At 42.2% G+C, this 25,745-nt stretch overlaps 1 protein-coding gene across 5 annotated transcripts in view; it reads left to right on the top strand.

Moving 5' to 3' along the window:
* The first annotated feature begins 11,945 nt into the window (after positions 1-11,945).
* Positions 11,946-25,745, top strand: part of Hectd1 (HECT domain E3 ubiquitin protein ligase 1) — a 95,332-nt gene continuing 81,532 nt past the window's right edge. For 2 of the 5 annotated variants that reach the window (XM_090345351.1, XM_090345350.1), the window contains exons 1-2: positions 12,210-12,654; positions 13,819-13,981. In XM_090345351.1, coding sequence (XP_090201477.1) covers positions 13,842-13,981 — 140 coding nt within the window. In that variant the 5' untranslated portion in view covers positions 12,210-12,654; positions 13,819-13,841. Of the gene's footprint in view, positions 12,007-12,207; positions 12,655-12,953; positions 13,045-13,818; positions 13,982-25,745 lie in introns of those variants that run through there. The other 3 variants (XM_090345347.1, XM_090345349.1, XM_090345348.1) reach the window with 3 other exon arrangements.

The raw sequence follows: 25,745 nt of genomic DNA, 5'->3' as shown, positions 1-25,745 counted from the left end.
CGTTTTCTCACTCAGTTTGATAAACCCTGTTCTCAGGCTTCTCTACTTCACTTTCAGATGAGCGTGGATGGTGACAGACAAATGAATTTTTGATTTTTGAGGTATAAAAAGTTTGAAAGGAAAATAAGTAAAATACAATTTATTTTTGTGTGCCAGTCCTGGCTTGAACTCAGGGCCTGACTACCATCCCTGAGCTTTTTGCTCAAGGCTAGTGCTCTACCACTTGAGCTTCTGCCCAACTTCTAGTTTTTTGGTGGTTAATTGGAGATAGGAGTCCCACAGACTTTTCTTACTGACTTTGAACCTTGATCCTTCTATCTCAGCCTCCTGAGCAGCTAGGATTACCATTGTCATAATAAAAAAAACAGGGCCAGGAGTTTGGCCTAGTGGTTAAAGTGCTTGCCTAGCATGCACAAAGACCTGGGTTCGATTCCTCGGTACCACATACATACAAAAAAAAAAAAAAAGCCGGAAGTGGTGCTGAGGCTCAAGTGGTAGGGCTCTAGCCTTGAGAAAGTCCAAGGACAGTGCTCAGGCCCTGAGCTCAAGCCCAGGACTGGCAAAAAAAAAAAAAACAACCCCAAAAACAACAACCAAAAAAAAATAAAAATAAAAATAAAAAATAAAAAAAACAATGAGGGCCAGGAGCCTAGCGAAGGGATACTGTGCATGCTTACAATGCACGACGCCCTGGGTTTGACACCTTGATACCAATACACAGAAAAAGCTGAAAATGGGGCTAGGGCTCAAGTGGAAGAGCACTAGCCTTGAGCAAAAGTGCTCAAGGACAGTACCCAGGCCCTGAGTTCAAGCCTCTGTACTGGAAAAAAAAATAATTTTCCTAAAGGCAAAAGGGCAGAATCTTAGCAAATTATAGAAATGTTTTCTAGCCTTGGAACAGGAACAACTAACTAGGAACACGAAGTACACAATTTTTACAATATGATTTGGCTTTTATCACTACTACCAAGATTTGGTGACTATAGTGAATTATGTAACAAACTGTCAAAACTCTTGAGTTTATTTTTAAATATAAATAGGTATATATATATATATATATATATATATATATATATATATATATATATATTCAGTCCTGGGCTTGAGCTCAGGGCCTGAGCACTGTCCTTGGACTTTCTCAAGGCTAGAGCTCTACCACTTGAGCCTCAGCACCACTTCCAGCTTTTTTCCTACATGTGGTACTGAGGAATCAAACCCGGATCTTCATGCATGCTAGGCAAGCACTCTACCATTAGGCCAAACTCCCAGCCAGATTATAGGATTTTTAAAAAAAGGGCCTTTAGAAAAGAAGCTGTGATTCTTAGAAGACAGAATTACTAAAAATTAGTCATCTCAAGCTTAACTTACTGTCATGTTTTCAATTTTTTATCCTGAAATATGTCAGGCTACTCAAAGTTACAAAAATACTTTAAAAATTCTTGCATTGCCTTCCTCCAGCTGCCTCAAAATTAGTTGGAATAGCATAGTTGGTCGAAGATATTTGATGTATTTTCTTTAAAATCCTATAAATAGGGCTCTAAGTAGAAAAAACACCTGCCTAATAAGGAAGCAAGTATAAGGCCTTGAGTTCAAACCCCACTATCACCAGAGAGAGAGAGAGAGAGAGAGAGAGAGAGAGAGAGAGAGAGAGAGGAGAGAGAGAGGAGAGAGAGAGAGAGAAAGAGAAAGAGAAAGAGAGAGAAGAGAGAGAGAAAGAGAGGAAGAGAGAGAGAGAGAGAGAGGAAAAGAGAGAGAGAAAGAGAGAGAGAGGAAAAGAGAGAGAGAGATCTTAGAAATTTCATTACTAGTAACACATTTTAGATAAGAGGTCATTAAAATTATTATTTTTAGAAAGGAGGTAACTGGGTCAGGTGATAATTGTGAGGTGGCCACAGCTATGTGACATGCATACTGGGAGGATGTTACTTTATGGTGGGATGGACGACTACATGATGAATAGTTTGTGGTATGCCAGAGCTTTTTTTTTGGCCACACTCTGTCCAGCATCTTTATTGAATGACTATTAGGAGAATATTTGAAAGGCTGGCTGATACATGTTACCATCCAGCTAGCGTTCAAAGAGATCCCCACTGAAGGAAGGAATTAGAACCAACTACGTGAAGGTTAGCAAGACTAACTATTAAGGATAAAACTATCAACTGCTAAATTAAACAAATGAAGGGAATCTAACTCAGACGTTCAGGCAGCAAAAAGTGATGACTTCGGTTTGCTACAAACTCTGAGACAGAAGATTTGTATGACCCTCTCCTGTCAAGGTCACAGAATCCTGCATTCCTCTTTCCTGGGCTGAATATTGTATTTAGGAATCAGTTTATGAACATCAAGAAAAACTGGAATGTGCCCAAGTAGGGTAAAACAACTGAAGGGACTGGAATTGTTTCATCCTGAAAAAGGGAGACATGAGTGCAATTATTATGTAATCTGTTGAATGGAGAGAGACATGACATAACATGCCATCATAGAGAGCAAACCTAATAGCTAATATTAATGGTTGACATTTTTGAATGCTAATTAGGTGGTAGGCATTTTATATGTAAAATTTAATATATGCTTATTTAATATATGCTCCTATGAGGAGTTATTTTTTTTTAATTTTTGCCATTCCTGGGCTTGGACTCAGGGCCTGAGCACTGTCCTTGGACTTTCCTCAAGACTAGTGCTCTACCACTTGAGCCACAGTGTCACTTCTGGCTTTTTCTGTGTATGTGGTGCTGAGGAAACAAACCTGGGTCTTCGTGCATGCTAGACAAGAACTCTACCACTAGGCCATGATCTCAGCTCCAGATAACTTTTTTTTATTTGCCAGTCTTGAGGCTTGAACTCAGGGACTGAGTACTGTCCCTAGTGCTCTACCACTTGAGCCACAGTGTCACTTCCGGCTTTTCTATGTATGTGGTACTAAGGAATCAAACTCCGGTCCTTGTGCATTCTAGGCAAGCACTCTACCACTAGGCCAAACTCCCATCCACAGAGTTATTTAATTTTATTGTGTTTGTTTTATCTATTAGGATAAGCAAAGTTCAAACAGGCCAAGTTCCCACCAATAGTAAGGTGAAACAGCTAAGACTCATATGGGTTAACAGCTGTAAAATACAGAAGTGTTTGGAGATAATACATGCTCATAAAACTTAGGTTTAGTATTAAGTATATAGTCAATATTCTTATTGTTATTATCATTATTATGTTGACCAAGAAAAGTATTTCCTCATTTTTGGCAACATATTACTTTACCCAGAACTCTTTAAAAAGTACTGATGCGTCTGGGTGCTGGTGGCTCATGGCTATAATCCTAGCTACTCAGAAGGCTGAGATCTGAGGACTGTGGTTCTAGGCCAGCCCAGGCAAGAAAGTCCGTGAGATTCTTATCTCCAACCAACTACTCAGAAAAAGACAGAAGTGGTAGAACATCAGCCTTGAGCACAAAATGGCTCAGGGACAGCACCCAGGTCCTGAATTCAAGCCCCAGGACTGGGGAGAACAAAAGTACTGCTGCCTTTGCTTAACATGGTGGTATACACCTATAATCCCAGGTACTCTGGGTTTCAGAAGCAAGAGGATTACCAGTTTGAGACTAGCCTAGGACTACATAGTGAGATTTATTTTATCTCAAAAAGAAAAAAAAAAGGAGGGGAAGTGAAGGGGAAAAGACAAAGAAGGAGGAAGAGAGAAAGAGGAGGAGGAGGAAGAAGTGGTGGTGGTGTGGTAGGGGTAGAGGAGAATGAGAGTTGTAGTAAAAGTGTGCTAGGGTCTAGCTTGAGTGGTAGAGTACTTGCCTAGTGTTTCTGAGCCCCTGGTTTCAGTCCTCAGTACCATAAACAAAAAACTTTATGTCTATGCTCAGAAACCAGCTGTAGCTAAACAAGCCTGAGACACATATGAGCTTGGAGGGGTGAAAGGAAGCAGATTGTGAGGCAATGTGTATAGCACAGAGGGGTTTATATTTCATGTTTTAAATTTTGTTTAGGGCCGGGAGTGTGGCCTACTGGTAGAGTGTTTACCTAGCATGCATGAAGCTCTGGGTTTGATTCCTTGGTACCACATACACAGGAAAAGCAAGAAGTGGTACTGTGGCTTAAGTGGTAGAGTGCTACCTTGAGAAATTAAGGACAGTGCCTGGACCCTTAAGCTGTAGGACTGGAAAAAAAAACAAACAAACAAACATTTTTTTTATTTAGGTTTTTTTTTTCAGTGCTGGAGTTTGAGCTCAGTACAATTGTTTGGCTTACTTGCTCAGCTGGCACTCTAGCACTTGAAACATTCTCCAGCCCTGCTTTTTGCTGGTTATTTTGAAGACAGAGGACAGTGGAATTTTCTGCCTAGACTGATTTCAAATTATGATCTTCAAGATGTCATTCTCCTGAGTAGATAAGATTACAAGTGTGAGCAACTGTGCCTGGCTTGATTTAATTCCTTTTTTGGGGGGCGGGGGGGTCAGGTGTGGGTCTTGAACTCTGGGTGTTGTCCCTGATCTCATCAGCTCAAGGCTACTGCCCTACTCCTTGAGACACAGCCCCACTTCCCGTTTTCTAGTGATTCATTGAGGTAAGAGTCTCATGTTCTTTAGTGCCCAGGCTGGCTTTGAACCGAGATCCTCAGACCTCAGCCTCCTGAGTGGCTAGTATTAGAGTAATGAGCCACTGACTTTGATTTAATTCTTTTTTTTTTTTTGCCAGTCCTGGGCTTGAGCTCAGGGCCTGAGCACTGTCCTTGGACTTTCTCAAGGCTAGAGCTCTACCACTTGAGCCTCAGCACCACTTCCGGCTTTTTTTCTATGTATGTGGTACCAAGGAATCGAACCCGGGTCTTTGTGCATTCTAGGCAAGCACTTTAACCACTAGGCCAAACTCCCGGCACCTTGATTTAATTCTTGAAGAATTATGAGTACAGGAAGATGTTCTGGCAGAGAAATTACTTAAATCAATTCTCTTTTTTTTTTTTTTTGCTGGTCCTGGGGCTTGAACTCAGGGCCTGAACAGTGTCCTTGGCCTTTCACCAAGACTAATGCCCTACCACTTAAGGCTTTTTCTGTGTATGTGATACCAGGAATCAAACCAAGGGCTTCACATATGCTAGGCAATCACTCTACCAGTAGGCCGTGTTCCTGACTCCTTAAATCAATGCTTAAAAGCTTTACAAGTTAGCTTTTGATGACTCACTCTGTAATCCTACCTACTAAGGAGGCTAAGATCTAAAGACAAAATAAAACAAACAAAATTCCTACATAAAGATCTGGGAGGGGCCTGGAGCGTGGCCTAGTGGTGGCTGCCCAGCATGCACAAAGACTGGAGTTTGATTCCTCAGTACCATATACATAGAAAAAAGCCAGAAGTGGTGCTGTGGCTTACATGGTAGAGAACTAGCTTTGAGAAAAACCAAGGATAGTGCTCAGGCCCTGAACCCAAGCCCAAGACAGGCAAAAAACAAAAGAAAGCTGGGAGTGGAGGGACACATGTAAAATTCCAGAAATCAGGATGCCAAGACAAAATGTTCTCTAGTTTAATGACCATCTGGCCTACATAATGGAACCCTCGTATCTCAGAGAGGAGAGAGACAGAGAGAGAGAGAGACAGAGAGAGAGAGAGAGAGAGAGAGAGAGAGAGAGAGAGAGAGAGAGAGACAGAGAGAGACAGAGAGAGAGAGAGAGAGAGACAGACAGAGAGACAGAGAGAGAGAGAGAGAGAGAGAGAGAGAGAGAGAGAGAGAGAGAGAGAGAGAGAGATGCATCCTGCTTTCTGACTGAAATGCTGATTTAAAATGTGGTTAGTACATATTAAATTTTCAAAGTTCCCTAGATGGAGGAATGCTTACAAAAAACGTGTGTCACATAAATGATTGTTAGCAAAATATGCAAGGAACTCTTACAATCCATCCATTAGGAAATCAATCCCTGACTAGAAAACAATGTCCCCCTCCCAAGAAAAATCTGACAGAAGACCTGAAGCCCATTCAAAAACTTTCACTTTAACTTATAGCTACTTAGTTTGTGACTGAGTAGAATTACAAGTCAGGTTTCAGTGTAAGTAAGTGGTAGAGTGTCTGCAGTGCAAGCACAAGACCTTAAGTTTAAACCCCAATACCATTAAAAATAAAAAGACATTAAGAAACAAAACAAACAGGACTCGGAAGCCAGGAGCTTGGGGTGTATGCACAGGTAAAGCACGTGCTTAGCATGCACAGGGGACCAGGTTGAACCCCGGTACTAGAACAAAAGCAAACAAAAACTTTGGAATTTAAGAGGTCTTTCAGTAGGCAGCTAGATGAATAAGCTGTGGCACATCCAGACTACTGAATGTTATTCAGCGTTAAAAAGAAATGAGCTACTAAAACTATAGAGGAATCTTTAATGCATAGTATTAAATGAAAGAGTTGATCTGAAAAAGGTATATGCTATATAATTCCCATTGTATGACATTCTGAAAAATACAAAACTATAGAGAAAGAGACATATAGTTGACATGGTATGGGAAGAGAACACAGGAAATTTATTCTCTCTCTCTCTCTTTTTCTCTTTCTCCCTTCCTTCTATCCCTTCTCTCCTCCCCTCCTCTCTCTCTCTCTCTCTCTCTCTCTCTCTCTCTCTCTCTCTCTCTCTCTCTCTCTCTCCCTGTCTTTCTTTCTTTCTCTTTTTGTTGTGGTGCTTGAACTCAGGTCCTGTGTGCTGTTCCTGAGCTCTTCCACTTTACTATCAGTTTTCTGGATAATTAGAGACAAGAATCTTAGTCTGTACTTCCCCGGTTGGCTTTAAATTGTGATTCTCAAACCTCAGCTTCCTGAATAGTTAGGATTGCAGGTGTGACCCACTAGCACTAGGCTTGTTTTTATTTTTGTTTTGAACTTTGGGTTTCAAGGTCTCCTGAGTAACTAGCATTATAGTTGTGAACTAGTTGTGTCAGAGTAGGAACACAAGCATTTTCAGGCAGCAAAACTATTCTCTATATGTATTTTTCTGTCTGAGACCTGGACTTGCTATCTGAAGCCTTAAATATACTCTTTGGCAGGTGACCTACCACCTGAGCCATGCCTCCAACCTCTATTCTGTACACTTACAAAAGTAGATATGTAGCATTTTACATTCTTCTCTAATCCTGGCTCCACTCAGATTTTTTTTTCTTAATGAACCTAAAACTGTTTGGAAAAAGAAAGGCAGGCTGGGCAAAGTGGCTCACACCTGTAATCCTAGCTACTCAGGAGGTTGAGATCTGAGGATCAAGGTTCAAAGCCAGCCTAGGCACAAAAGGACCTGAGACTCTTATCTCCAATTAACCTCTAGAAAATGGGAAGTGGGGCTTGGCTCAAGGATAGGGCAGCAGCCTTGAGCTGAAGAGCTCAGGGACAGTGCGCAGGCCAAGTCCAAGCCCCACAACCCCTCCCCCCCCACACACAAAGAAAGTCTGTTTTAATTTTTTAATTTCATTTGTTTATTTATTCATTTGCCTACTTTTTGTGTTAGTTTTTGAGACAGTCTTCCTGTGTAGCCCAGGCTGGTCTTGAACTCAAAATCCTTTTGCCACTGTCCCCCAAATACTGCTATTGCAGCATTAAAAAAAATATATATATTGGTAGGCGAATCTAATTCAACTAAGGTTAAGAAAGTTAGCCTAGATTCTTTGCATATATAATCTCCTTAATTCTTATTATCAAATCAGGTAGTGGTTTGCTATATGAGGAAACTGAAGTTTGGATGGGGTTAACTAACTTCCAAATTGAGAATTAGTGAGACAAGAATTAGGTTTCCAGTATTGCTCTGTTGAGTCTCCAGTGTACACTCTTTCTGTAATAAATGTGCAATAACTCATATAATAAGTGGTGTAAGGTCAAAGTAAAATGTACCTGCCTCTTGAAGTATTAACTTCTCAACCTTGGAAATATTACAGAGGCTGTAAAAAAAAAAACAAAACACCTTAGGATGTCAGAGGAAGTCTCAGTTTTTTAAAAAATTTTTCAACATGACATAGAGCTGGTATATATTAATGCAAAATAAAAACACTAGAATTGCTATCCAGTCCACTTTCCCACTTGCTGAAACAAAACAAAACCAGTTTTAGTGTTAAATCATGTCTTGATTTTATGTAAAAGGTGGGGGACCCTCAAAGTTAAGTGGCTTTTTCAGAGTTTCTCAGCTCAAAAGGGACAGGTCTTATTTATTGTAGCTCACTTTAGCAAGCTGGATCCAATAACCATAGTCTTCTACCCCTGAAAGAGACCATTTCTGATGACATGGCTCTAGGCTCTAGTTAAATTTAATTTGTTACTGCACCAAAATGCTAGATTACATTTTCATATCCTGAGTTTCTCAGAATTGGAGTACAACATGAACATTTCCAGCTCAAAGTTAAAGAAAAGCCTATATTCTACAGCATATATATATATATATTACAGCTAACAAATTAATGTTTGTGATACATAATGCCACATAATTGTCACAGAGGAGAAAATTATAAGACTTACGTGAAAGTATTTCATGGTACCTGACAGTCCATCAAATAGGAGTTAAAATTTGCGCGATCATCTTCCTTTTAGGTCCTGTGAGTGGATTCATGTGATTATATGTATACTGAAGATCCTTCATGAAAGGGAAGCCTAAGTCTGTTGTTTCCTTCCCACTAAGAGAAGTCCTCTGCAGATCTTTATATTTATGCATGTCCACATTGTCTCCCTAATAACCAGGGAGCTCTGAGGTGTGTGTGTATGTATTTGTGTGTGTGCCTATTTGCTGGTACTGGGGCTTGAACTCAGGGACTGGGAGTTATCCTCTAGCTTTTTCACTCAAGGCTGATGCTCTCCCACTTGAGCCATATTTCCACTTTTGCCTTTTTGGTGTTAAACTGAAAATAGGAGCCTCTTGGACTTTCTTCTTTCCTTTCCTTTCCTTTCCTTTCCTTGTCCTGGGGCTTGAACTCAGGGCCTGAGCACTAACCTTGGGCTTTCTCAAAGCTAAAGCAATACTGCTTGAGCCACAGCACCACTTCTGGCTTTTTCTATGTATGTGGTACCAAGGAATTGAAGGGCTTCGTGCATAATAGGCAGTCACTCTACCACTAGACCAAACTCCCGGGCACCTCTTGGGCTTTCTTGCCTGGCTGGCTTCAAATCATTCTCCTCAGATCTCATCCTCCTAAGTATCCTGTATTAAAGGTGTGAGCCATTATTATCAGACACTTTTTTTGGGGGGGTGATAGTGGATCAAACTCAGGGCCTTGGGCATGCTAAGCAAGTACTCAACAACTTGACCCATGTGCCTCCCCACCTACCAGCCCTTTTGTATTTTTAAATTTTGAGACATGATCTTATTTCTAACACTTTCCCAGGCTGGCCTCGAACCCCAAATTCTTTTGCCTCTACTTCCAGAGAAGCTGGCTGGATTACAGGCATGAACCTCTATACTTGGTCTTTATATATTATTTTTGAGGCCTTTCAAAGCTAATACTTCCTCATGTTCCCAGAGCATACCTGCTGATGGCATGTAAAAATGCTATGAGAAAGATAATAAAGATGGTGTGTAGAGATACCCACATTCCCCTACATTGTTTTTTGAGTTTTGTTATTGAGTTATTGAGGAGTTACTGTTTCATATGTCAGATGAGTATATTTCCTTTTGGACAATGTCATCACCCTTCTTTCACTTTCCTTCAGTTTTTCCCTCTCCACTAGACTTTTATATAGCTTACCAAGGGTGAAGGCTGTAACGATCTGGGCCTCCCAGATAGTGCCTGGCCAAAAATATGATTAAGTTTTGACATTATGGTGGAATATGAGCATTTAATTACTTCCCCCCTTTTTTTGGACATGTATTTACGAATTGTCAGTGACTTCACCTGGATCTTTTATTTTCTTCAGAACTTCATTCCTTTTTTTTTTTTTTTTTGGTAAGTCCTGGGGTTTGAACTCAGAGCCTGGGCACTGTTCAAGGCTAGTGCTCTGCCACTTGAGCCACAGTGCTACTTTTGGCCTTTTCTGTGTATGTAGTAGTGAAGAATCGAACGCAGGGCTTTGTGCATGCTAAGCAAGCATTTTACCACTAGGCCACACTCCTGGCCCTTTATTTGTTTTTTTAAATACTCTGTTCTAGCATGTATGAATTCCCCTGGTTTTTTTTTCTAGTCCTGGAGCTTGAACTCAGGGCCTAAGCACTGTCCTTGGGCTTTCCTCAAGGCTAGCACTCCACCACCTGAGCTGCAGCACCACTTCTGGCTTTTTTCTATGTATGTGGTACCGAGGAATCAAACCCAGGTTTTCATGCATGCTATGCAAGCACTCTACCCCTAGGCCAAACTCCCAGCCCATGAATTCCTTTTTGTATTTTTGTTTTTGCTAGTCCTGGGGCTTGAACTCAGGGCCTGAGCACTGTCCTTGGGCCTTCCTCAAGGATAGAGTTCTACCACTTGGGCCACACGGATCTTTGTGCATGCTAGGCAAAGCACTCTACCACTAGGCCAAACTCCCGGCCCTCCTTTTTGTTTTTAGGTTTATATGTGCTCAGGGTGTTGCTCAGTAGCTGAGCATTTGCCTAAAATAAGCATCTGGCTTCAATCTCCGGAAACACACACACACACACACACACACACACACACACACACACTAAATATGTGATAATTACATATCATACATACATATATATGTGTGTGTGTGTGTTTTTAGAAAACACATGAAACATCACAGTGTTATTTTGATAAGGTTTATTTAAAGCACACTATAGTTATTAAGTTAGGGGCAGAAAGAGAGGAATGCAGGTAGAGAGTGCAGGAGTAAAGGAAAATACATCCACAAAAATTAGTAAAGGAACTTAGTTTACTTTTCTAAACTTTTCCATTTTCTGTAAATAGCATCATTTCCCTAGCTTCCAGGTATCTTCTCTGCAAGGGCTGAAACGTGAAATCACTTAAATTTGGATATATCATCTTTTGACGTATTTTGTAGGTTCATTTCTTCTCCATTCTTATTACCAAATGGGCTGGGCCTTAGTTTTCTCCATATCAGAACATTACTAACTTCTCAGCTGATCTCCTTATGTAGGTAGTTCTTTTCTGGATGCTCTTCCCATATAAATCCTCTTCGGATTGATTTTCTATGTTGTAACAGCCTAATTCCTGCATCCTCATTCAAGGACTTTCCCACTATACCTGAGACTTTGTCTCCTGTTGATTAAAGCTTTTCTTCTGTATTTTTCCCCTGGCTTATCCACTGTCCTTTAGTGCCCTCTGTGTTCCAGTTCTTCAAGATCCGGAAGGTATCTTAATTCCTTCTCTAAGACTTTTCTAGTCGTTTCAGCGCAACACTCCCAACTTTGTAATACTTCAGGTGTTGAGTTGTGCCAAGATACTCTTGACTGGATAGTGGACATGTGCTCATAGCTATCCAGGGAAAAGTGATAACATTACCCAGCTACTGAGTACACAGCAAGTCAGACTGTGTGAGGGCTCAAATCTGAGATTATATACATATATATATATATACTTTTTTTTTTTTGCTCAAAGGTACAAGGGTAAGAAGACTACAAGAGTCTAGGGCCTAGCTTTACCTATCTCACAAACCAAGAGAACGTGTTCCTCCTTGCTTTAAAGATACCGTCCGTCCTAAGCTGCCTCCGAGTACCACCTGTGGGCAAGCAGGTCATCTTATTCAAAATGTGTTAAAAAGACGAAAGGGTGGAAGGGCACGGCCATAAGCCACCGGGAGCGGAGCTGGAAATGGGCCCTCGGCGTGGCCGAGCGTCTTTCCGCGTGGCGGGGCCTGAAGTCTCCCACCTGCACAAGGGAGCTGCCGCCTCGCCGGTCCTTCCGAGCCCGTCCGCCGGTCCCTCTGGAGAACGGCGGGGTGCCGTGCCTCCCAGGGCCGAAGGGCGGCGCTGCTCCTCCCGCGACGCCACTTCCGTGCGCGCGAAGGGAAGCTGGCGGCCGGCGCAGCGGGGTGGGGTGGGGGCACTTGGGACAGGAGCACAGGAAGTGCGGGACCCCGAGCAAAACAAGCGGAACGTGCGAGCACGAGGTGCGCGGGTGCCCGGGGGAGGGGGGGGCGCTCCGACTGACGGCGCGGCGCTAGGGCCGGGCCTAGAACAGCCGGAGCCGTCGGCCGAGCGAGCTCGAGGCCGCGGGGCCGGGGCGACACGGCGACGCGCCGTGCCCGTCCGGCGCCCCCCTCCCGGGTTGGCGCCCCTGCGCTGTGGGTCGGTCGTCTCCGCAGCGCCTCAGGTGGCCGCCGGCAGGGTCGCCGCCGGGAGCGCGGACTCGCTCCGCCTCCGCCGGCCAGGGCCGCCCCCGGCCGACTCCCCGCCCGGCTGTCGTCCGACCCTCCTCCTTTCCCCCTCCCGGATCGCGATGGACGCGGCCTGCCCCCGCCGCCGCCGCCGGCAACCCCGCGCGGGCCTCCCTCTGAACTGCAGGGTCTGAGGAACCGCGTGCCGGGGACCCGACCTCCGCCGTCGGCCGCCGCGGCTGAGGGGAAACCTCTCGCTCCCCCTGTCACCAGGTCCCCTGGAGGAAGGGGAGGGACGAGACGCGGCTTTTCCTGTGCCGCCTGCCGGGCTCGACCTGCGCGGCCTGCGGCTTCCTGGGAACTCGAGGGCCGCGGCCGGGCCTGGCTCTGCCCGCGGCCTGCTTGGAGCTGGACCGGAGCAGTTTGGGACGCCAAGCCTGGGTAAGAGCCTGAAAGAAGGGGAAGCGAGAACGCTTTGGGCCGTCGGAAGGGCCAGGCCCGGAACCGGGATCCGGGACGCCCAGCGGCGGGCGAGGAGCGAGACCCGGGCGCGAGGGAGGTCAGCGGGGCTGCTGCCATTCCCCCGGCTTGGCCCCTTTGTTCGTCTCTCAGGGCCTTGCCAGAGGCGGGTCCGGTTTGCCCGTGCCGGAGCCCAAGTCCGGCTCCCATTGCCCTTGAGCAGGGTCCGCCGCCGGGCGGGGACCGGGGACATCCTGCCCGGCCCTCCGAGTTCCGGGCGCTCTATCGGGGGATTCGTCGCCCTGCCCTGCCCTGCTCTCGCTTGCTGCTGCTCCTCCAGAACTTCCCTCTCGTCCCGGTTCCTCCACACAGGTAGCTAACTTAGCGGGGTTTAGAGCCAGCAGCGCCTTTGGGCGCCAGCCAGGCTCGCCCGGGGTCGGGGATGTTGGGACAGCCCTTCTTCTGGTCGCCGCCGTTGGGTGCCCACCGCACCCCGCCGCTTGGGTTCCTACATCTGTCTGCCACCGGCTTAGGTGAGACCGAAGCTGTACTTAGTTCTGGGCACTTACTGGCAGCCTTGGTAGTGATTTTCCTGTCGTCCTCCTCCCCCACGTAAATCTGAGACTCGAACACAATTTCATGAAATTGGAGGCAAAGGAGAAACTCAGTTTGGAAGGGGATTGGATCAGGTGTTTATAAAGTCTTAGGAAAACGTTGGCTCTGTGTCTCACCCTTATCTAAATACCAGTTTGGGGTGGAGTGGGGAAGTTGTTGTTCCTCTGGAAGTGGGGTGGGGAGTAGAACCCAAAACTTTCTGTAGGTGTTCTTTGCCTTTTGGCACAGCCACGAGTGATAGCGGTAGTAGGATCCAAAGCCTGTTTGACTGTCTTTGACAAAGACTGCTCAGGTGTCTGGTTAAGCAGCAACCTAATCAGCTTATACTCCTGTGCTAAACTGATTTTTGTTTTTAGTGTATCAGCCTTAAACCTGGTGGAATAAGGGACGTCTTGAAAACGGCATTATGTTCTATTCAAACATACACTAGGAGAACACCATGAAAATTTGGTATTTGCACATATAAAAGAAAAAAGAAACTGATTAGTTGTGGACATTTGAAGAATTTTTTTCCCCTTTTTTAAATTTAAGCGAAGAGGCTTTTAAAAAAAACCATGGCAGATGTGGATCCGGATACATTGCTGGAATGGCTACAGATGGGACAGGGAGATGAAAGGGACATGCAACTAATAGCCCTTGAACAGCTATGCATGCTGCTTTTGATGTCTGACAACGTGGATCGTTGTTTTGAAACGTAAGTACATTCCTTCGTCTCTTCCTTTGGGGTTGCTGTAGTGACATCTGTTTTCAACCATGTGCTGACTTTAGTTTCTGTACAAACTTCTCTAGTGAATTTTAAAATAGCCTTTTAAAATTTTTTCTGCAGTTTTGTTTTTCAGTATCTTCTGAGAAACAAGTGGTGGGTGAAGTAATACGATTATTACATAAATACATAGTTTTTGAAGGAGTAGGAATAAGAAATAAGATGAACTCATACATCAGTAAAATCATTCTTAAAATATATTACAAATTGGGAGAGGTGTTTTTTATTTTAAAGTTTTTTTTGGTGCTGGTTCTGGGGCTTGAACTCAGAGGCTGGGTTCTGTCCCTGAGCACTATTTTGCTCAAGGCAAGAGTTCTGCAGTTGGAGCCACAGTTCACTTCTGGCTTTTTGGTGGCTAATTGGAGATAGAGTGTCAGACTTTCCTGCCTGGGCTTTGAACCCAAGTCTTCCTTTCTCAGCCTCCTAAGTAGCTAGGATTATACAGGTATGAGCCTCAGATGCTCACTCAGCTGCTGGGCTTGCTTTTTTTTTTTTTTTTAAAGCTTTTCCTACTCCATAAAACTGACTAGAGAATTAGAGAAATGGCAGTGGACATACCTTTTGAACAGTTCCTTTCTTTATTAGTGTTAAGTCATGTGATACGGTACTTTTGTTAAGTATACCATAAGCTTATTCATTTCATTTGAGGGAAATAGAAATTGTATGTTACACATATAGCATACTTTTCTAAAATAATAGAAATTAAACAATTTTATTCAGAAGTTATTTTAATAGAGAATGTGTGCAGAAAAAAAAAAGGTGTGCGCCAGTGGCTCATGCCTGTAATCCTAGCTACTCAGGAGGCTGAAATTTGAGGTTTCCAGTTCAAAGGCAGCCCAGGCACTAAAGTCTGTGAGACTCTTGTCTCCAGTTAACCACTGGAAATCCAGAAGTGGTGCTTGGTAAGATTAATCTTGTTTCTGAGTGTTATACATACACACTTAGTTTTTATTGTTCATAGTTCTGATTTCCAGTAATAAGTAATTATTCTCTGGAATTGTTTGGGAGGACCATACTGAAGTTTGAATTCAGGGCTTTGTGCTGGCTAAGTAGGCACTTTACCTGTATTGACCTCAGCCTAATAATAAGTAATTGAAAATTCTGTTTCTGTATTTGTTTTAATATCATCTTCATATAACTAATCAAAAATATTTGAGCGAATGACCTAAAATTTGGTATAATTATCTTGACATTTTTGAGGTGGGAATTTAGAAAACGTGTTATGAGCTAAATTGGAACAGGATTTTTAATGTTCCAGTTGTTTTTTCCTGATATTTTCTCTTTTTTAAATTTAATTTATTATTTTTGTGTGTATGTGTGCTGGTCCTGAGGCTTGAACTCAAGGGCTTGGATGCTATCCTTGAGCTTTTTTGCTCAAGGCCAGCAACACTCAACCTATGAACCACAGCTCCACATAAGGCTTTTTGTTGGTTAATTGGAGATAAGAGTCTTACAGATTTTCTTGCCCTCACTGACTGTTCTGTCCAGGCTGGCTTTGAACTGCAAGTCTCCTGAGGAGCCAGGACTACAGGAAGGAGCTACTGGTTCCCAGTTTCTTTTTCTGTTTTAAATAATTGTTTAAATATTGTTTAAAGTTTGTTTTGATAAAAATTCCTGCAAGCTAAGTTTCCAAATCAGTGATTATGTGTTATCAGCTGACTCTTGAATACGTATGAATAGTTTAGCCCCTCAGTTGACATCTGTTTTAGCAAGATTTATAGAGTAGAGTTTGGAATATTCATGTGCTTCTTTAGAAGGTTCATTGTTAACCTTTTGGCATTTGGAAAAGTCCTTCTTGGGCTTAGGAATATAGCTTAATGTACAATGCTTGTGAGGCCCTGGATTTGATCCCTAGGGCCATGGAGGGGGAAAGAGTTACATTTGCCAGTCAAGTGAACTAAAATGAACTACCCTTTCATCTCTTCTGTTTAGTGTTCACATGTAAGAGAGCAATGACTTTTTTTTTTTTTTTTGCCAGTCCTGGGCTTGGGCTCAGGGCTTGAGCACTGTCCTTGGACTTTCTCAAGGCTAGCACTCTACCACTTGAGCCTCAGCACCACTTCTGGCTTTTTGCTACATATGTGGTACCGAGGAATCGAACCCGGGTCTTGGTGCATGCTAGGCAAGCACTCTACCACTAGGCCAAACTCCCAGCCCCAGCAATGACTTTTTTTTGGTTAGTGGTAGTCGTGTTAGGGTTTGAACTCAGTTTCATTCTTGCTAAGCATAGACTTTACCACTTGAGACTATGCTAACCCTGTATATATATATTTTATATATATAATACATATATATACAAAATATATATGTACATATACACTATATATATCACTTTTTTTTTTTTTGATCAGGCCCTGATCACTGTCCTTGGGCTTTCTCAAGACTAGAGCTCTACCACTTGAGCAGAGCCATAGCACCATTTCCAGCTTTTTCCACCTATGTTATACTGAGGAATTGAACCCAGGTCTTCCTGCATGCTAGGCATGCACTCTACCATTAGGCCAAACTCCCGGCACTGCATTTTTGTTTGTGTGTGTGTGTGTTTCCAAAGCCTTTAATATAGAGGTATATCCTGCATTGTTTTTTAATTTTATTTTTTAAATTTTATTGGGGTTTGTACTGTACAAGCCTCTAGCTTACTAGACAGATACTTGACAACTTAAGCCATTCCCCCAGCACTACTGGCTTTGCATTGATTATTTATGAGATACAGTCTCACTTTATGCTTGGGCTAAAGCTTGATTATAATCCTCCTATTTCATGTCTCCCCATGATGCTGGGACGGCAGGTGTACATGTCACCAACTACTGGATGAGATGGGGTATTGAACTTCCCCTTCCCTGCTGTGTATGTGCTTTAAACCATATTCTTCCAGATCTCTGTTTCTTAAATAGTTAGGATTAAAGGACTGAGCAACTTCACCTTGCTGCAATTTTGGTTTTAAACCATACTTTGCTTTTATCATTCAGACAGATTTTCTTACTATTGTAAAGAAAATGTCTCAGTTCCTTTTTTTTTGGCTGGTCCAGGGCTTCATGCATGCTAGGCAGGCAATCTACCACTAGACCTCACACTTTCAGACAGTATTACTATTTTTTTTACAGCATCATTAATTATTTAATTTTGAAGTTTATTGTTTATTTATCTATTTTTGCCAGTCTGGGGACTTGAACTTGGCCTGGGCAGTGCCCTTGAGCTTTCTTAAGGCTAGTGCTCTACCACTTGAGCCGCAGCACCATTTCTGACTTTTTTCTGTGTATGTGGTACTGAGAAATTGAACCTAGGGCCTTGTGCATAATAGATAAGCACTCTACCACTAGACCACACTCCTGGTCCTAAAGTTTATTTTTGTAGTGTGTTTCTTGAAGCAATGGTTAATTTTGAGAGTCCACATAAAGTCTTTTAACTTAGTCAATAAGTAAAGCAACTGAAAAGACGTTGTACATATTTTGGATATTGGAGAAAGTCATCTACCAATTTGATTTCATAAGGTGGACAGACCTTTGTTTTGTTTAAGAAAACAAAACAATATACTGAACATACAGTTTTGCCTCATTAGCTTGCATTAATAAGCACATCTGTTTAATCAGGAAAGGCAGGTAGTTTATAATGTTCTGCAGTGTTTCCTATTAATGCCTGAATTTATTGAGGTAATGCTTCAGAAAGTAGTTTCAGGGTTAGTTTTTGCTTTCATTTGTGATGTTGGATTCTAAAATGTAATATAAAGTAATGAGAATTGTTAGCTAATGAGTACTTTTGCTTTCATATCAAGATAGATGTTGATCATTTGTTCTTTTAGAAGTTTTTAAGAATTGTTTTAATTTTGAGGACACAAGGGTAAATAGTAAAATGTTTGTTCATCCTGCCTTCTTGTATTCTGTAATTCAGTTCCCTTGACAGAGCAAACCATCATTCATCATATCTTTTTTTTTTTTTTGTGGGTCATGGAGCTTGAACTCGGCCTGAGCGCTGTCCCTGAACTCTTTAGCTCAAGGTTAAGACCCTACACCTGGGCATGAGCATTGTCTCTGAGCTCTTCAGCTCAAGGCTACCACCCTACCCTTGAGCCAGCCCCCATTCCCATTTTCTAGTGGTTAATTGGAGATAAGACTCTCAGGTCCTTTTGTACCCTGGCTAGCTTTGAATCTTGATCCTCACATCTCAGCCTCATGAGTAGCTAGGATTATAGGTGTGAGCCTATCTTTTGAGGATATCCCAAGGAAGTCTGTCCAAAGCTATTGAGCACAGTGGAACTTGCTGTTGTATATATTAAGCTAAAAGTTAGAAATACTTGTAGTAGTGACAAGAGTTTTATATGGATATCTTTTGCTTCCCCTCCCCCCCTTTTTAATGTGGAATGCTTTACAAATATGTGTATCATCCTTGTGCAGGGGCAATTTTAGTGTATGTGCTACCGAAGCACATCTTTGGCTTTCTTAGACATAATCTTTTGTATATGTGTACTGGTCCTGGGGCTTGAACTCAGGGCCTGGACTCTGTTCCTGAACCTCTCTCTGTGTTCAAGGCTAGTGCTCTACCACTTGAACCACAGGGCCACTTAAAGCTTTTCTGAATAAATGTAGTGTTTTTGTTTTGTTTTGTTTTTGGTTGTGAGACTTGAACTCTGGGCCTGGGCACTGTCCCTGAGCTCTTTAGCTCAAGGCTACTGCCCTACCCCTTGAGCCATAGCACCACTTCCAGTTTTCTGGTGGTTAATTAGAGATAAGAGACTTATGGACTTTGTGCCCTGGCTTTGAACCTTAATCCTTGTGATCCTCGGATCTCAGCCTCTTGAGTAGCTAGAATTACAGGTGTGAGCCACCATACTCAGTAGTACAGGTAGTTTTAATTGGAGATGAGAATCTCACAGACTTTATTGCTTTTGGGCTTGCCTTTACCATGATCCTCAGAGCTCTACCTCCTGAATAGCTAGCATTACAGGCATGAGCTATCAGAGTCCTGCTTTCTCTGAATTTTTTTTTTTTTTTTTTTTTTTTTTGCCTATCCTGGGCCATGAACTCAGAGCCTGAGCACTGTCCTTGGGCTTTCTTAAGGTTAGAACTGTACCACTTGAGCTACAGTACCATTTCTGGGTTTTTTCTATGTATGTAGTACTGAGGAATCAAACCTGGGTCTTTGTGCATGCTAGGAAAGCAATCTATCACTAGGCCAAACTCCCACCCTCCTGACTTTAAAAAAAAAAAAAGTTCAAAGCTAGTGCCTTACCACTTGAGCCACAACTCTACTTCTAGCTTTTTTGGTTGTTCATTGGAAATTAAAATCTTAGATTATAGTGCTCAGGTTGGCTTTGAACCATAATCCTACAACCTCAGTTTCGTGAATAGCCAGCATTTTAGGTATGAGCCACCGGCATCCTAACAGATACTAACTTTTTAATTGCCTTCCTAGTTTCTGTAAGATATTAAGAGATATACTGATGATCAAAACAGACGCCTCTGCTCTTATGGTGCCTACTAGTCAAGTGAAGGCAGGTATTATTTGTTTAACATTTGAGATGGAGCTTATGTAGTTCACACTGGCCTTAAACTTAACCAGTTTTTGTGTTGTGATTCTTGCTTGCTCAATGATTTTAAATAAATGTAAAAATAAAATTATGGTCACAAATTATGCTATCAGGGGAAAGTTAAAGGTGCTATGGTACCCGTAGCAGGGACAGACATAGGTAGTAGGATAATCACATTGGTCTTTGAGAAAGTGGTTTTTCTTAGATCCAGAAAGATAGTAAGGAGATGGGAAGGATAATCCAGCCAACTGAAGAAAACCTTTGGGATCAGGACAAGGAAACCATTGGGATCTGTTGCTGGAGAGCTGCCCTAGAAGAGTAGGAACAAGATCCCCTGAGTTTATGGAGAATCCTAAGGTGTCTAATTTTAGGAGGGCATTAAAGTAAATGAGTGAATGATTTTTTTTTTTGGTCTGTTGTAGGACTTGAACTCTGGGCCTGGGCATTGTCCCTGACCTTTTCAGTTCAAGGCTACTGCCCTACTCCTTGAGCCACAACACCACTTCCAGTTTTCTGGTAGTTAATTGGAGATATGAGTCTTACAGAATTTTTAGGTCCCTGGGCTGACTTTGAACCTTGATGCTTAGATCTCAGCCTCCTGAGTAGGTAGGATTACAGGTGTGAGCCACTGTGCCTGGCTGTGAATGATGTTTTGTCATTGTTGTTTTCCTTTTTGGCAGTGTTGGAGAATAGACATGTGTATCTCTGAGGTATATACCTTTTCCTCAAATTTGTTAGCACTGGCATTGTGGCACATGCCTTGTTAGTTCAAGAGCAGCCTTTGCTTTTGATGATACCCTCAAACAAAGCAAAAACCAAGCCATACCAAATAAAACATTAGTTAGGGACAGCAGGAGGGCTACAATAGAAAGAGATGACAAAATAAAATTATTACCTGCTTTTGGGAGAATAGATAGTGAAAAGGTAGGACCAAAGGAATACATTCTGTAGTTGTGTCAGCTATGAGTTATGCAGATAATTCTGTATATTGACATAGGTCAGTGTGTAGTAGCATAATAAATAAATATAATAAAAGAAATAAATGGATGTGATTGAGGTCTAGAGCAATGATTCTTTTTTTTTTTTTTTTTTTCCCAGTGCTGGGCTTGATCTGAGAGGTGAGCACTGTCCTTGGGCTAGCTCAAGGCTTGAGCTCTACCACTGAGCCATAGCACCACTTGCGGTTTCTCTCTGTATTTCAGACCCAGGATTTGACCCCAGGGCTTTGTGCATGCTAGGCAATTAGTCTACCACAAGGCCAAACATTGAGCCCTTTCCTTTTTTTTTTTTAAATCTTTTGGTGGAGAATTAGACCTACAGCCTTGCTCATGGTAATCAGCCACTGAGCTGCATCTTAGTCTTAGGGCCCCATGACCCACCAAACAAACAAAAAGGAACAGTGAAATTTCCTTCTCTATGTTATTTTTAAAAATTATGTGTATTTTGAAATATCAGTGAACTTCATGCTCTATTACATTAAAATCTTTGTGCTTTTTTTCTTTGAGTGGATGTCTTAGTTATATTTAGTTTTGTAAGATCTTGCACTGGTCATGTGGAAAATGTTGTTTACACAGAATTAGTTATACAGATATTCTATATGTTGACATAAGGCAGTGTACAGTATCAGGAATTGACATTTGACCAGACACTGGTAGCTCAGTGACTGTAATTCTAGCTGCTAAGGAGCTGAATTCTGGAGATTTGTCATTGCAGCCAGTCAACGCAGAAAAATCTACTAGAATCTATTTCCATCTCCCAAATAACAAGCAAAAAACTGGGCTGGAGAAATGGTTTAAGTGATAGAATGTCCAGTTCAGCAAGCAAACCAGGCAAGCATGAAGTCCTGAGTTGAAGCATTGGTGCCAGCAACAAACAAACCACCCATATGTGCCAATATGACTACAGATTATTTAGATGATATGAAACCCTTGGTGGCAGATATATTTTCCAAAATTTATTGTTTTTGTTTGAAAGCTTGAATGTTATCATTGACAACAGTATAAGGTGTTTTACAACAGTGTAAGTGAAAGGCATACTTGACTAATTTGTGAGAAGACGTTTGCCAGATATCTTGTCTATAAAGTTATGTTTGTTTGATGCTCTTTCAAGTAAAAATGGTATTGAAGAAAATAGCTAATTAGCTCTTAAATAGTTCTTCAAATACTTTCCCTGCACATTGCAGATGTACTTTATGGCTATTTCTCACTTCTTTAAGTAGAATGCTAAAAACAAACCAAAAAACACCCACAATTAAAGGAGTTGATAGAAGCATAATTTTCTTCCATCATCAAGGTTATCCTTTGTTGGAACTGCCTTTTATTTTCGTCCTACTTTTTGGCAGTGAAGAACACAATTGCTAATAGTACAGCTTAGTGCTATGGTCTTGGGTGCTTTTGTTAGTGTGCATATCAACTCAGGAAAGTAACTCAGGGATAGAGAGAAGGCAGCCATGTTAAATAGTAGAGAGAGGTCAAGTAGAGTGAAAGAGAAAGGTGTATTTTGTATTTTGCCAACATTCTTGAGATAATTAATCCTAAGGAGAGCCAAGTGAACTATCAGTGAGGGGCAGATTTAAACGAGTTGAGAAGTGAATGGGACTTAAATAAGAAACATGATGTATTTCAAAAAAGCTTTTTTTTTTAAGATGTATAGAAAAAGGATCATGGACTTTTTAAAGATCAAAGAGCTAGTATAAAGAAGGAATAATTCAGTGTGGGGATACTGACAAACAACTAGAAGTGTTTAAACAGAAGTGTTTCTCCTGTATTGTTGAAGATTTAACCAAGACTTTGTGCATGCTAGGCAAGAGCCTTATTACTAAGCTACACTGTGTGTAATGAAAATTACATGGGGCTCTTGTTAAAAAGTAAATTTTGGGCTGGGCATTTGGCTTAGTGGTAGAGTACTTGCCTAGCATGCACAAAGACCCGGGTTCTACTCCTCGGTACCACATACATAGAAAAAAGCTGGAAATGGTGCTATGACTTACGTGGTAGAGCTCTAGCCTTAAAGCCCAAGGACAGCTCGCAGGCCCTGAGTTCAAGCCCCTAGACTAGCAAAAAAAAAAAAAAAAAGTAAATTCTGATGATCTATTGTGGAGCCTGATATTCTGCATTTGCAATATGTTCCCACAAAATTCAGAAAGTTGTTTGCAGCATGTCCCACATTGAAATAAGGTTCCATCTATTAGTAGAGAGATTAATTTTAGGTAGAAACGGGTATACTTCCTTTGTTGAAATAAGGGGAAAGTGAAAAGGTTAGGTTTGATGGGGGATTTCAATTGGATAACCTGAATTTTTTTCCCTGAAGTAGATTATAAAAAAATGGTAATGGAGCTGGGCGTGGTAGCCACATCTGTAATCCTTGCTACTCAAGAGGCTGAGATCTGAGGATCAAAGTTCAAGCCTGGGCACAAAAGGACCTGAGACTCATGTCCATTTAACCTCTAGAAAACGAGAAGTGGGGCTTGGCTCAAGGGTAGGGTGGTAGCCTTGAGCTGAAGAGCTCAGGGACAGCGCCTTGGCTGAGTTCAAACCCCTGGACTGGCAAAAATAAAAAAAGTAATATTTAGGATTGGCATGGTAAAACTGATATATGCAAGTAGGTTTGTAACAGATATGCCTTTATCCTAGCTAACTGTGACCAAAGTTACAGTCTTAATACACAGATTTGATTGTGCCATCATTCTCCTTTGAAAAATCTTTTGGGTTTTTTATTTAATAATTTAAATTTAAATACCTTAAAACCACTCTTACATTCCCACACATGACTACTATACTTTGAGTTGTTCTTGTTCTTCTTTTTCTGCTGCTTCTCCTTCTCTTTCTCCTCTTTCTCCTCCGCCTCCGCCTCCTCCTCCTCCTCCTCCTCCTCCTCCTCCTCCTCCTCCTCCTCCTCCTCCTCTTCTTCCTCCTTCTTTTTTCTTGGAGGGGGCAGTCATGGGGCTCGGACTCTGGGCCTAGGCACTGTCCTTGAGCTCTTCAGCTCAAGGCTAGCACTCTACCACTTGAAGCACAGTGGCACTTCTGGTTTTCTTGTGGTTAATTGGAGATAAGAGTCTGTGCCCTAGTTCTTTTTGAACTATGATCCTCAGATCTCATCCTCCTGAGTAGTTAGGATTACAGGTGTGAGCCACTGGTGCCCTGCTTATTTTGAGGTGCTTTTTTTTTTTTGGTGCCAGTCCTGGGCCTTGAACTCAGGGCCTGAGCCACTGTCCTTGGACTTTTTCAAAAGTAGAACTCTACCACTTGAACCACAGCACCACTTCTAGCATTTTCTGTGTATGTGGTACCGAGGAATCAAATCCCAGTCTTCCTGCATGCTAGGCAAGCGCTCTACCTCCAGGCCAAATTCCTGGGCGACTTTGAGTTCTTTACTGGATTGTAACACCAATTTTTTATGTGTGTATCAGTCGGGGGGCTTGAGCTCAGGGCCTGCGCACTGTCTTCCTGAGCTTTTATTCTCAAACCTAACACTCTACCACTTGAATCACAAATCTATTGCTGACCTGTTTGGGGGTATCTAGTTAGAGATAAAAAAAAAATCGCAAGGATTTAACTGCTCGGACTGGCTTGGAGCCACAGTTCTCAGATATGAGCCTCCTGAGTAGCTAGGATTATTCATGTGACCCTCCAGCACCTGGCTTAATCTTTTAATTTTTCTTTTTTTTGCCAGTCCTGGGCTTGAGCTCAGGGCCTGAGCACTGTCCTTGGACTTTCTCAAAGCTAGAGCTCTACCACTTGAGCCTCGGCACTATTTCTGGCTTTTTTCTATGGTACCAAGGAATCAAACCGGGGTCTTTGTGCATGCGAGGCAAGCACTCTACCATTAGGCCAAACTCCCTGCCCCTTCATCTTTTAATTTTTTTTTTTTTTTTTTGCCAGTCCTGGGCTTGAGCTCAGGGCCTGAGCACTGTCCTTGGACTTTCTCAAGGCTAGAGCTCTACCATTTGAGCCTCAGCACCACTTCCGGCTTTTTTCTATGTATGTGGTACCAAGGAATCGAACCCGGGTCTTCGTGCATGCTAGGCAAGCACTTTAACCACTAGGCCAAACTCCTGGCCCCCATCTTTTAATTTTTAAAAAATGTTTTTATAAAGGTAATATACCAAGGCATTACAGTTAACATGTCAGGTAATGTGTAATGTCACCTCTTTCCTTGTTTTCCCTTTCATCCTGCCCATAAATAGTATAATTTTGAATATAGTATCTAGTATTCATTTTGAATATAGTGTCTAGTGAGTACTACTGCTGCATTTGTTCATCCTTTCTCCTGTTTCTGTATTTCTATGTTTGTCGCCCACAAAAAAAGATGGATAAAGAACAAACAGGACAGAAAAAAAAATGGAAACAGCAACAAAGAAAAACTTTGCTTCCATTTCCTGGAGTTCATTTCAATAAATAGTCTCTTATATGGTCAGAAAACATAGACATCACTTCTTGTGTTCTTCCCCTAAGTTTATACACCTTTGGTCTCACTGTGTGTGAATACCTAGAGTTCTGTAGACTGGGGCTTGAATTCAGGGTCTTTTTCACTTAAGATTGGTGTTCTACCCCTTGAGACACAGCCATTTCCAGCTTTTTGGTGGTTAATTGGAGATAAGATCTTAGCCTTCTAAGTAGTTAGTATTATAAGCCTGCGCCACTGACATTGGACTCATCTTCTTTTTGAGTTTGTGTGTGTGTGCTGATCCTGAGTCTTAACTCAGGGCCTGGGTGCTATTCCTAAACCTTTTTGCTTAAGGCTAGCACTCTACCATTTTGAACCACAGCTCCACTTTGAGCTTTTTGATGATAATTGGAGATAAGAGTCTCACAGACTTTTCTGCTGGAGCTCTGGCTGGCTTTGAACTGTGATAATCACATCCATCTCAGCCTGTGGAATAGCTAGGATTACAGATGTGAGCCACTGACTCCTGGTTACTTCAGTTTTTTAAATAAAGGAAGTTACTTCACATATATTATTCAGAAATATCTAAAAGCTAATAATACATTTTTTTTTTTTTTTGCCAGTCCTGGGCTTGAGCTCAGAGCCTGAGCACTGTCCTTGGACTTTCTCAAGGCTAGAGCTCTACCACTTGAGCCTCAGCACCACTTTTGGCTTTTTGCTATGTATGTGGGGTACCAAGGAACCGAACCTGGGTCTTCGTGCATGCTAGGCAAGCACTTTACC

The sequence above is a fragment of the Megascapheus bottae genome, chromosome 14, assembly GCF_031878675.1.
Source record: "Megascapheus bottae isolate mThoBot1 chromosome 14, mThoBot2.hap1, whole genome shotgun sequence".
In the NCBI taxonomy this organism is placed as follows: domain Eukaryota; kingdom Metazoa; phylum Chordata; class Mammalia; order Rodentia; family Geomyidae; genus Megascapheus; species Megascapheus bottae.
This window is presented reverse-complemented; position numbering and strand designations above follow the sequence as displayed.